The following is a 12,569-nucleotide window of genomic DNA, read 5'->3' as shown; positions in this document are numbered from 1 at the left end:
GGGTTGCCAGCCGGAAGGCACTTGAACTTCTCTGCTCGAAAGTCAAGTGTGGTCTCCCTGCCAAAACCCACAGGCAAACGGCCTTAAGCCATGGTGAAGGTCACGTGTGCACCTGGGGTGGGAGAGAGGCAGACACCCCCAGACGCCTGTGCTCGGAAGTGGGTGGCCTCGCTCTGCTGTTGCAGGATGGGCCCGGGGACCTGGGGGGCTGAGGGCCCAGGTGGCAGGGCCCAGAGGCCGACCAGGCCTCAAGAGGCAGGGTGTCAGTGTGGGGTTTCTTCCTGAAGGCAGACTTGAGGGGTGAGGCCCAGTGCAGGGTTGCGAGGTGCCACAGAAGCAGAGGCAAACTCGGGGAGAGGCCCAGGTGTGCGGCAAGAGCCCCGTGTGGACGTGCCCTCCCCTGGCTGGGTCTCCACGTTTCCCAGGGGACGGGGGCCCATCCAAACCTGGCCAGCCTTAATCCCAGGAGGCGACCCCACTGAGCGGTTGTGACAGGTGAGGCCAGGCTAAGGCCAGGGTTGTCACGGCACCTGCCCAGATGCCACCTCCTCTCCATCTCCGTGTCCCCTCCCAAACCTGGGCCCCACTGTCATCCGGTCACTAACACACGAGGGGCACCTGACCGGTGTCTGGCCTGGCTCCCTCTACCCCACCGACGCCGCCTCTCCTCTGTGCCCTCTCCTCCCTCACCGGCTTCCTGCAGGTGACTGACTGCCCCATTCAGACCACAGATGTCAGCTCTGTCTCTCCTGCTGTCGCTTGGGAACCGTACCCTCCAGTATGCGTTCACAGTACGGGGTAGGTTAGCACTGAGCAGCGATCATTAGCACACATGCATCAGTCAGCACACGTGTCAATATGTGTGAATAGCACACCCTATACTTTATTACCTAACGTTTGCGGACGCTGTAATTCCGTGACCACGAAGACGCTTGGACAGTCTTGGGTTTTGCTCACTGTCTTTCCCCAGAACACAGCTCTCCCCAGAACAACCATAACAGGCTTTACATTTCTTGGGATCCCCCCGAGGAAGGATGGGGTCGGGCCAAGGACCAAGAGCCTCCGTGGGAGGAGAGAGATAGCCCTGAAGGGCAAAGGGGTGCCGTCCGGCCAGGGACCCCAGCACCGCCCCAGCACAGTCGGCGGCGGGGGGGGAGCTCTGATGTTACTGCCTTTGGCCTCTGTCACCTCGTCTGGGAAGTGGGACCCAGGTCTGTCCTTAGGGATTGCGGTCAGGCAGGTGGTCCGGATATTTTCACAGCCACTGCCTGTTTTAAGGGTCAGAGGAAGCAAAGGCCTCGCCATGGACAGCTCAGATTTGAAGACTGTGGTGCCAGGAGCACCTAAGTCCCTGCCCACCCCACGCACCTCACCCCCTGGTGGGAATGCGATCTGACCCGTGTTCCAGACCCCTGGGTGCCATGCAGAGCCCCGTGTACTGCCTTTGGGCGTGGAGGGACGTGGACCCTCGGAGAGCAGTGGGGGGCGTGTCCATTTGGCCGTCACTGGTGGGTACCCTGGTGCTGGCATCGAGGGGGCTGCTCGGAGCGAGGGATTGGAAGCGGCCACAAGGGCCTGGGTCCTCCCGTCCCACTCGCCGTGAAGCCTTGGCAGGCCTCCACCAAACTTCCGTGCCTCACAGGCACCCCCAGGATGTTTGAGCGGTAGCTGCCCCCAGCCTAGACGGCCATGCGCACCATGCTCTTTAAGACTGCTCACTTTTATTTTGATAATTAAATGTACTTCAAAGAGAAAGTCCAGCACAGCCCCAGCTGGAACCCAGCACCCTCCCTGCAATGGGAAGGGACACAGTAGAATACATGCCTGTGGGATTCCGGGGCCCCAGCTGTTGTCTGCTCAAGAAGGAGAAAGCAGGTACCCACTTGGTGGGCTTTGTTCTTGATCTCGGACCAGATGGCTGGAAGGGAAACCGAGGGGGGGGCGGGGCTCAGCTGTATCGCCTTCTCTGGCATGCTGCCTGCCATCGTCCTCTGGGTGGGCTGTGTCCTTCCTCCCTGATGACCTATGGTGCCTCCCGCGGATTGAGCCTTGTCACTGGTCAGTTTACAGGTTGGAGAGCCAGCATCTGAGTTCTGGGCCCCGAGTGGCCCCCAGGGCAGGAGGGGGACTGTGGCCTCTCTGGGGCTGGAACTGCCTTCCTGAGGAGCTGGCCTCCGACCAATTAGGGCGGCCCCCAGGGGCCCCCAGGGCGGCTGCCCACCCTGGCCGTCCCAGCCACAGCCTTTGTTCTTGGAAGCTCACTGGCCAATTAGTCCCGACCCAGCTAGATCAATTAGCGCCCAAAACTTCGGTCTTAGGGAGCAGCTCTTTGTTCAGGGACCGACCACGGTCGTGTCCCGACCTGGATGGACTATGGGTGGCGTCTTTCAGCTGGAGGCTGCCTGAATCCTCTCATGCTAGTGACTTCTTTTCCTTATTAAGCAATTCCAAGTACAGAGCGGTTAATTGTGTCATTTATTCTTTGCATCCATAATTGTGCACGATAGCGATTTAATTATCACTGGCCCGAGCCGAAGGCGCTGCATGCCTGATTTCAAGCTGAATAGAGGTAGATAACGTCCCAAGCTTCTTTAAAGGCAGTGAAGCGGCCGTTACCAAGCAGCCAGGAGCCCGGCTATAAATAAATCTCTGTCGGCCACAGCAGCTGTACCGAAGGCCACACGTGCTTCAAAGTGGATCGAGCGGTTCCGAACGGGGGTGATTTAATGGAACCGTTCCGAGAGGAAGCTCTGGGAAGCTTGCAGAAACAATGTTTCCGGGCTCGCGTTTGGTAGCGGGATGCACAACTTGAAGGTGAAACGGACAGAGCTCTGAGCAGGGATGCGCGAGACCTGCCTCGTGGGGGCGGTTCCCGGTTTGCAGAAGGCGCTTTGGAAGTGGGTTGGATCTCCAGCTCTTTAGATTTAGACTCGCCTGTACACCATGAGTGTGGGTCAGTGTGATTTCTACGTCTTTCTCCCATTTCGTGTTCAGGAGGGTGGGTGGCATTGCCGAACCTTGGCCCTGAGGCAGGCTTGGGCTCCAGGAAAGGGGCTGCCATCCGGGGTCCCCCACGAAACCTTCAAAGGCTGTGCCCGACTCCGGGTCACAGCAGTGACAGGCACAGAGGCCTCCAGCAGCAGACAGCTCCTACCCAGGGCCTGCATTTACAGACCTGCCCGGCTGGCTCTCCTAAGCCAAGGGCCCCGCCAGGGGCTGAGGCCTCAAGCAGCTGGGTTTTTAACCAGAACATCCCACTGGATGTGGGAGCACACACCGCCCAGGAAGCGTGCATCTTTGAGGGACTCCTGCAGCCCCGGAGCAGGGCCAGCCCTTCTCCTACTGCTGCCTGTGGACCAGAGCCTTTTCACAAGTGTGAGCTCACCTGGGGGCACACTGAGGCAGCAGGGAGTGATGGGCCAAGGGTCGACTGAGGCCTTCCCCTGGCCTGTCCAGCTCGCGCTGCTCTGGGCAAGCAAGGAGGCTCTGGTCTGCCCTGGAACGCTGCCCCAACACACACCTGCCTGCAGAGACGCTCCCTAGCCTCCATTTCCACCTCTTTCTTTTACTCGCTCATCGAAGCCTCTCAGCAGCCCTGTGATATAGTTTCGTAGGGCCACGCCGCTCATGAAAGTCTCGGAGGACAGAAGCGCTCCAGGGTTTCAAACATCTCAGCTGACAGAAGGCGCAAATAACGTGTCCCTCCCACACATTAGGTAGCGGCCCCGATACGTCTGGGCAGAACCCCGTAATTAAACATACTCTTACTGCCTCAGAGGAACATGTGAATATTTACTCCAAGGGAGAGAAAAAAGGGTTCATAAATAGCCTTGTGAATTAAGGTTTTGCCTCCATATAAGTTCAGGTTGGGTCAGGTTTTGCTGTTGAACGAGTTACACTTGGATTTCAGATTTGCAAGTGGAGATTATAGGGTCTAGGTCATAACCATCTTTTATGTTCTGCGTGAGAACCCAAAGTACCTGAGATTAATCTGCCAACCCAGACTCACACCAGGCACCAGGGGCATCAGTCAGACTCCCAGCACCGACTGGGTCCTGCACAGTGACTGGAAAAGACCAGCGAGGCCAGAGCAGTCTAGGAGTGAGTGGGATCAGCACAGACAGCCCATCAGGAACTCACTCCCCGTTCACACCACCAGGCCTGGGCCAAGCAGGACCCTGGGATGAGATCCCCAGCCCCTGGCTCGGTCCACCGTGGTCAGGAAACTTAGGCACCCCTGCCCAGGGGCAGGCCAAAAGTGGGTGGGAGGTGCCTCAAGTCCAGACCCCTGGGGGGGGGCAGAGAGAGCAGGGTGCCTGTGTTCTCCCTGAGCTGCCAGGCCCTGTCCTCTGCATCGCACGGGTGTCCGAGGAGAGCTGGAGGCCGCCTGTTCCCTGAAGGACATGGTGAGCCTGGCCAGCGTCTGGAATCCCAGGAGCCCTTCCTGCACCCCAGACCCCACACTTGAGAGTGGTGACCCTGCAGACTCACACGCGTCATCTTATTAGAACAAATGCAGTGTACCTGAGCGGGCACAAGCCCATTGGACAGATGGGGAAACTGAGGCAGAGAGGGGCACCACGGACAGCCGCAGAGCAGGCTCTTTTAATACTGTATTGTCTAAAACCATTTCTAATTTTAAATTTTAAATTTTTTAATTTTAAATTTTAAAATGTTATTCTTTCCCTGGAAAGCCCAGCCCTCCCTGCCCCCTTCTATGACAACTGCAAACGCTTCATCTAAGCCCCAGATCAGATGTCTTTTCTCACAGAAGGTCCTCCGTACCCCTCCTTCCAAATGAAGGTCATCTCCTTTCTATACCCTCCTCCTAGATTTTGTGCAAACAGCGTTCAAAGCATTTGTCTTCCTCAGTGTGTCCGTCTCCTGGCCTCCCTGGGCCTCTTGGGTCATCCGCGGCGGAATCTTGTTGAGGTTCATTCACCCTCAAACCACTATGCAGAACGGGGCCTGGAGGTCAGCAGGTGCCCGAGAAACTCTGCTCAACGGGTGAGGAGTGAGTTGGTCGATGCCCGGGATATGTCTCAAGAGCGAAGGGGGCACCCGGCTGTGGCTGTCTGGGGACAGTTCCTGTCATGCACACGGCCTGCTTCCCAGCACCGCCTAAAGCCCCTGACACCTGCAAGAGGCAGAAGGGAGGCTGGGCTTTCCACGGGGAGAGCTGGGACAGGGCTGGGGTCTGGGGAGGTGCTCAGACCCCTCCGGCATAGCCAGCTAAGAGAGGAAAACGCCAGCTTGTTCTTGCCAGCTCTCCGTCACGCGGGTGAGCAGTCCTGGCATGTGGCGGGTGCCCAGCAGACAGCTCGGCACCGGCCAGAGAGGGCCGGAAACAGCCCCGATAGGCCCCCCGCAAAACCCACTTGCCAGCCTCACTCCCCTGGTCAGCAACTGGACAGAGCCCCAGCGCACTGGGGCCCTTTCAGCACCGTGGCTCCTCGGGAAAACGCCGGGAAGACTGTGTCAGAGAACTGTCCGTCTGTTCCACAGCACAGGGTGGGGACCTCCACTCATGTCACCCCCCGACTGGCCTACCTCCACCCCTTCCCGGCTGTGTGTACCGAGGCCAGCTCCTGGCAGAACCCCCAGAACTATTCTTTCCACCCCAGGGCCTCAGCCCATCCCTCTCGCCACTGAGCCACCACCGCCGGTGACTAGTGGGGACCTTCACAAACGATTGCTTACAGCCCCGAGAACGATGGCACCAAACCTCCGTGCTCAGAAACTGCCCCTGACACGTTTGCCTGAAATCAGTAACTGGATGCCCCTTTTTGTCCGAGTCAGCAGATCCCAAAGTACTCAGAGATGTTGCCTCTGAATTACTAAGTGCTCAGGCCTCCACCCCAGGCAGTCGAGCCCTGGTCACTCCTCGCGCACAGGAGATGACAGGAGCAGCTGGCAGAGCTCTGATGCAGAGCTGCTCCCGAACCACACGCCTGTGAGTTCTGCATGTGTCCCCCTGCTGTGCTGAGGGAGGGGCCGCAGCCACCAGGGGTGTGTGTCCCCTCTTTACTCCTGGAGGGGAGACCTGCGGTCTGGGGGGTGCTCCTCCGGGGGACCTCCTCAAGGGGGTCAGCGGAACGCAACAGCAAGGCTCTGAGGCCCCTCTCTCTCCCTCGCCAGCCTTGTCACAGTGGGTAGCAGCCCCTGGCCCACTGACGGCATCGAAAGCATCGCTCCCCTCCCAGAAGGTGCCACATAAATCATCCCAGGAGGTGATGCTCCGGCAAGGAGCTGAGGAGCGATAGCTCCCCCCCCCCCCCCCCCCGTCTCCTGCGGAGGAAGGCAGTCCCTGCCTTCTGCAGGTGCCCGTCTGCAGCCCCAGACCTGCACCTACCAACACTGGTGATCTTCTGAGTGCTGAGGTCATGCAGCAGGGCTTCGATGGCGGGGTTATGTCTGGAGTAGAGCTCGTACCGGTTAATGCCGATGTGGAACTTTAGCCAGTTGGGGTAGGAGTCCACTGCCGCCTCCCCGGTGGGCAAGAACTCTTCGTTCTCCGTGCCTTCGCGCGGCCTGCAGAAAATTAAGGTGACGGGAGTCAGCAGGGAAGGAACGGAGTGCTGAGGCCCGGATGGATAAGGAGGAGCTGGTGCCCACGCCAAGGTTTTCACTTTGGGTCCAAACCGATGCAGACGTACTCAAAGGGGCCTCTGCTCAGACAGGACCCTGCGGACATCGGCACTTTTTCTGCGGCTGCCGTTCTAGTAACTAATGACATAGCGAAAGGCCGTAATTCCTACTTGCGCTCGGGAGACACCCAGACAGCTGTAACTACGTGAGGACCAAGTCCAGAACATCAGCGTGAGGCCCTGCCTCGTCTGTCCTGGGGTCACCCAAACAGCCCAACAAGCCTCATGTCAGCTTGGGGGGTGAGAGGCCACCAGCTCTTCCTGGGGGCAGACCAGCGAGCCGTCTCTGACCGCACGCTATGCGCACACGCAGACACGCCCCGCCCGTCAGAAACCTTCCCTGGGCACTCTCTTTTGGTTCCAACAACCAGGGGCAGAGATGATGCAAGAAGCTAAACTTGATTTTAACGAGAGCAGTCTTGGGTGGGGAGCGAGGAAGGAAGGAGGCACTCACTCCCGCTGAGGCCCAAAGTGGCGCATCCTCTGACATGACATCTCTGGAGCCCGGGGGCCGGTCTGGGGGAGCACACAGACTCCTGCTGGGCCGGAGGGAAATGGAGCTTCTTCTCCTAGGTCCAACTCGCCCGCAAATAGGGCCCTTCCGGCCCCAAATCCTGTCCCGCAGGGGCTGCATCACTGACCATCGGCCCTGGGCTGTGTCTCTCCTGTGAAGAGCTCCAGGTCTGGGCCATTGCTCTGATTCTCAAGTTTCTGAGCATTTCCTTGAACCTGGCCAGCAGTCAAAGCTCAAAGGCCACCGAACACCTTGGTGTACTTAGACAGAAACGCCTGGGCCTGGTCAAGTTTCAGGGTAGAAAGGATTTTTATGAGATGTTTTGGAAACCTGGCCTTTCCCTGCGTTGCTTGGGTAACCTCTTGCAGGTAGCTATTTACTCCGGCCTGGCCGCTAGTTAATATTTCACTTCTCTGGGTCCCGCATCTGCCTATTCTGCTCCGTGTGGCTGAGGAGGGCCTGGGGGGGGGGAAGGGCTTACACCAGGACAGTTTAAAGAAGTGCTCCTGGGATATGCTTCTCACCTTTTATGAAGCTGTCACCCAACGCAGCTGGCACCATTCCAAGGGAGCCTGCTGTCTGCACCCTGGCTGGGAGAGCCCTTTTGTTCTGCCTCATTGGGGCCAGCACGCCCCTCTGCTAATTTTGTTCTCGGCCACTGGCTTACAGGGCTCATTAGGCTTCTGCAGACCTTCCTGATGTTCCACTAGAGAAACGTCGCCGAGTGTCTGGAAGGCCTGACAGCCGGCAGCTCCCCGGGGAAAGGTTAGGGGCAGTGGCTCCTCTCATTCATGCCCTTGCCAGCCGGTGCCTGCATTGCCCCACTGGGCTTCTGGAGCCAGAGACCAGGAGCTTGTAGGCCAGCATGGCTCTCCTATGAAGGCAGCACTGACCCTCCCTTGGCTCCACAGGGAACAGTCCCCAAACCACCCAGCAGCCCTTCTCAAGGAGGCAGTCATTCTGGAGACAAAGGCAGTGCCCTGAGCAAGAGACAGCATGCTGCCCCACCCCCACAAAGCTCCCCTGGGTGGGGCGTTGCTTGGCCGTGAGGGTCCATACCCTCCCAGGGTTCCTGAGCCTCTGGCCTCTTTACACAATGCCTGGGATGTGCAAGGCCCTTTCCTGGGAAGGGAGCACAGGCTGAAGGCCCGGTGGAGGGGTCGGGGCCTGCCCGCACTTACCCCCGGCCCCTGCCCCCTCCGTGAAGCCTCACTCACCAGTCAGGGTTCTCAGCTGCCGCCTTGGGATTGAACCTGATGTCGCTGTTCACATTGAAGAGCACGTCGTCCTCCGTTAGCGGTGGAACGGCCATCCGGTAGAGTGGGTGTTCAAACAGCCCAGCCAGGAGGGAGCCGTCCCCGCTCGGGCCAGGGGGCGGCACCGACCGGCGGGGTCCAGGGTCTCGGAGCAGCGGTCGGTGCGCGGGGTCTCGGGCGCGGGGGCCGCCGGCCTCCTGCCCCTGCGAGGCTCCTTCGGCCGGCTCGGCGGCAGCCGGCAGCTTCTCCAGCGAGTGGGACGTGAGGTTGGAGGAGGGGTCGGAGCTGAAGTCCTGCAGGATGCGCAGCGTGTGTTTGTTGGGCCAGCCCGCGTCGCCGGCCGCGGAGGCGGCGGCCGGGGGCTCCCCGGGGCGGCCCCGCGCCTTCGCCCAGCCGGGCGCCGCCGCCGCCTCGGCCGCGGGTTGCGCGCACGAGCAGCCGGGCTCCCCCGGCGGCCGCACGGCGCGCTGCTCCAGCTTGGGCAGCAAGTCCAACACGATGTGCAGAGCGCAGGCCACCAGGAACACCATGAGGATCAGCACGCGGAACCTGCGAACCAGGATCATCTTCATGGCCGCGCGGCCTGGGGCTCCGGGCGCCCTCCGGGAGCGCGCCCCGCCCGGGCCCCGGCTGGTCCTGGCCTGGCCCGACCCAAGTGCCGCGGCGCGGCTCAGCGTCCACCGGGCGTCGGGCGGCTACCAGCTCGGGGGCTGCCCCCGGGCCCGCACCACGTGGAGGGCGCCCGCCGCCAGAGCGCCCGCTGGCCTGGCCATCTCGGGGCCGTCCCCTGTCGCCTCTCTGGAGCGGCCGCGCCCGGCGGCCCTCGTCCGCGGAGCTGGGGGCGCAGCCGGGTGAGGCCCCGGGCACGCAGCGGCCGGCGTGGGGTCTCTGCGCTCATCCGGCGCGCAGGAGCGCGACGCCACGGCCCATGTAGGCCAGGGTGCGGCTGCCGGGGGGGGTGCGGCGCGCCACCGCCTCCCCGCAACCCCTCAGCGGGTCCGTGGGCCGCGCTAGGCGCCGGGCGGGCCAGCCGGAGAAGGGGCGGCTCCTGAGGGCAGGGCCCCGGAGGCGGGGACCTGAGGCCGAGCGGGGTGGGGGTGGGGTGGGGGGGGACTGGGAGGGGCCGGGCACCGGGTTGGGGGGCGCACGGAGCGGCCGGGGAGGTCCCGGGGCAGGTGCAGCGCCCGCGCGGCCGAGCCTCTCGGCGCCCCGCGCCCGGGCCGGCAGATATCCGAGAGCCCGGAGCCGCCCCCCGCGTCAGCGCCCGCAGATTGGCGGAGACGCGGCCCCACGAGTCACCGCCAGGCCGAGCCGACTCCGCTCCCTTTTTCCTTTCTCCTCCCCTCGGCCGCGCCCCGCGTAGCCGCTGCAGCTCCGGGCCCGCTAAGGAGAGGGCGCCTTCTTCCCGCGGTTGCCGAGAGAGGCCCCGGGGGGGCCCGGGGGGTGCGCTGTCGCCGGGGGGTGGGGGGGGCGGGAGGGGAGGGACCCTCAGGCCAGGCTGTGGCTCCCCGGGACCTCTGTCCGCCCAGGGCCGGCCGCCGCCAGCTGCAGCCTCCCGGCTCCTCCCCAGATGAGCGGAGGGCCGCAGCCCCGGCCAAGTCCCTCCCCGGAGCCGCTGGGCGTCTGCGCGCCGCCGGATGAGCTCCCTGCCGGGCGGCGACCTTGTGCCCCCCTCCCCGCCCCCGCCTCGGACGAGAGGAGAGGAGGGGAGCTCGGTATTTGGCCCCAAGAGCCAATCTGGGGCGGGGGTTGGGGGGGTGCCAGAGCAGGGGGGAGGCTCCTGCACCCGGCTGGGGCCCCATCCCACCCCAAGGGGACACGCCTGCGCCTTAACTCTGGTGGCGCCGGGCGCTCCCGCCTAAGATTTGCTTGGCACTGGGAGGTACCCGGTGTTTGCAGAGGCCGCACCTCCCTCACTCGCCCCTGTGTGTGTGTGTGTGTGTGTGTGTGATTTGCTTCACAAGATGCATAAAATCAGCCACCCATACCCAGACGTGGCCCTTCTGCATGACCTCTTCTGGGCCCACACAGCCTCTGGGCCCCCGGCCCCCAGTAGGGAATATTAATGTGAATGTCAGGCCAAAGTCCCGGTGAGAAGGGTAATGACCTGGCTGGGGAAGGCGGTCCAAACACATCCACCATCAAGCAAACAGGCGAGCGCTCGAGGCACCGCACATTCTCAGCCTCTCCGGCAGCAGAGAGAAGGAAGCAGTCTGTGGTGGGGCGCTTAGGAGGGAGCCCTTGCCTTCCCCTCCACTTGCTGTGCTGCCTGGACATCTCACTGCCCTCTCTGGACTTCAGTGTTCTCTTCCGTGCATTCAGGAAGAGACTCGTCATTGAATCTCTGTGTCTGGCCCAGTGCCGACCGAGCATGTAGTGGGCGCCCACTGGATACTCGAGGAGGGAGAGGAGTCTCAGCCCAACTGATCAGTGCAGTAAGGGTTTCGGAGGCCATCTGAAGTAAGTGAAAGGCTGCTCAGCCCTTCTGGAGCTGGGCGTTAGAGGGGACTAGGTGTGAAGGTGGGCCCGACCTGGAGCTGGAGCTGCCCCTCCATTCTACACCAACTGCACCATTTGCGTGCAGCAAAGGGAACTTTGGGCGAGGTTACCTAGAGAGAGGCCTAGGAGGTGGCCTAGGAGATGATGTCCGAACGGAGATTGGTGAGCAGCCCCCGCCCCGGGGAGCAGGACCTTGAGCCCCACAATGTCTCCCTAGACTGTGGGGTTCTGCAGCCTCTGTCCCCCCCCTGCCCTCCGCCGGCCAGTGTCCTCAGGGTGGCCGTGGGGTGGCTTGCCCCCAGGAACCATAGACATCGTGTAGGGGGCCTCACGTCCCACCCCCGCTGACCTCTCTTGGGAGCTGAGGTGTTATTTGGACTCCTGTTCACCACTCGATGGCTCCCTTGTGGAGTTCTTGGTTCATCTCAGCTATCACCTTGAGGAAGTATTGTCTCACTGTCCACAATGGTTTCGAAGTATCCCCACCCCCATTCCCTCAACGTCCCACCACTCTGTTTCCCTAACAACAGCCGTCACCATCTGAAGGCAACTCTTCTGTTCCGGTTTATGGCTCGTCTCCCCCCAAATGCACATGCTCCACTAAGTGGGAGCCTCCCATGATGCCTCGCTCACAGCTCTGTGCTGGTGCTGAGCGGGTGCCCAGAGCAGACCACAAGCCACCATCCAACTTGGGTTAGGTGTCAGCGGGCTAAGGTGCACACATGAAATGGCCTTTGAAAACAGAGCCCACACCACAGGGGACATAGCATGAAAACCCTCGTCCAGATGTTTCTGCCTGGTTCCTTGTACTTTGCTCTGGGGAGTAATTGCATGTGGTCCAGTTGATTCATCCATGGAAATCACAAAAAGCAAACACACACATTCACACCCACAGAGGCACATCCAGTCACACACACACACACACACACACACACACACACACACACACACGTTTGCAGAGACACACATGCACGTGGGGCCGGAAGCTCCCTTAGGCTTCTGTCTTATTGTCCCTGAGCAGATGCCAGGTGGGCCAGGCTGGGCTGCTCCGGGAAGGGCCCAAGGAGCCGCACATGAGGCCTTGTCAGAGACCAGGGAAAGATTTGGGGGACTTTTTTCTCCTAAAGGCTGGAGCTCCCATGAGCCAATGTAGAATATGTCTGGTGGTAACAAGAATTACATAGAAAAATAAAATTGGTGCAGCAGAGAGGGGATTGGACATTCTGGGTGAGGTGAGGGCTATTTATACAGAGTGGCCAGGGAAGACCCCCCAAAAAGTGACATTTGACTAGAAACGTGCCTGTGTGGTAATTAGCAACTTGGAAGTCTGTGGGAGTGGTGTTTGGGCAGGGCACCGAAAGTGCCAAGGCCCTGGGTTAGGAGTGCATCTGGCATGTTCTTCAAGGTTGGAACTGAGTGAGGGGGAGACAGCGGGCCAGGGTGGCCATGTCAGGCCAGCATCCAGCAGAGGCTTAGGGACAAAGAGGGACATGCGACCTCAGGACTGGAAAAGGCCGGCTGGGGGCTGCGCCAGCACAGCAAAGGGGGGCCGGTTATCGGTGGGAGGTGGCCACTCAGACCTGGGTGGTGTGGGCTCCCCGCATCTCGGGCTCAGACACCCCCTGAAGGTAGAATCAGGGGTCAGCCATGGGG

At 61.3% G+C, this 12,569-nt stretch overlaps 1 protein-coding gene across 2 annotated transcripts in view; it reads right to left on the bottom strand.

The window, feature by feature from the left end:
- Positions 1–9,478, bottom strand: part of FAM20C (FAM20C golgi associated secretory pathway kinase) — a 48,418-nt gene extending 38,940 nt beyond the window's left edge. The window contains exons 1-2 of one of the 2 annotated variants that reach the window (XM_086692528.1): positions 8,379–9,478; positions 6,353–6,531 (exon numbers count right to left, since the gene is read on the bottom strand). In XM_086692528.1, the coding sequence (XP_086548654.1) occupies positions 6,353–6,531; positions 8,379–8,989 (790 nt within the window). In that variant the 5' untranslated portion in view covers positions 8,990–9,478. The remainder of the gene's footprint in view (positions 1–6,352; positions 6,532–8,378) is intronic. The other variant, XM_025923336.2, reaches the window with a different exon arrangement.
- Between the last annotated feature and the right edge of the window lie 3,091 nt (positions 9,479–12,569).

This window comes from Puma concolor, chromosome E3, assembly GCF_028749965.1.
Source record: "Puma concolor isolate L17-30 chromosome E3, mPumCon1.1.hap2, whole genome shotgun sequence".
NCBI lineage: Eukaryota > Metazoa > Chordata > Mammalia > Carnivora > Felidae > Puma > Puma concolor.
Note: the sequence above shows the minus strand (reverse complement) of the source record. Positions and strands in the feature narration are given on the sequence as shown.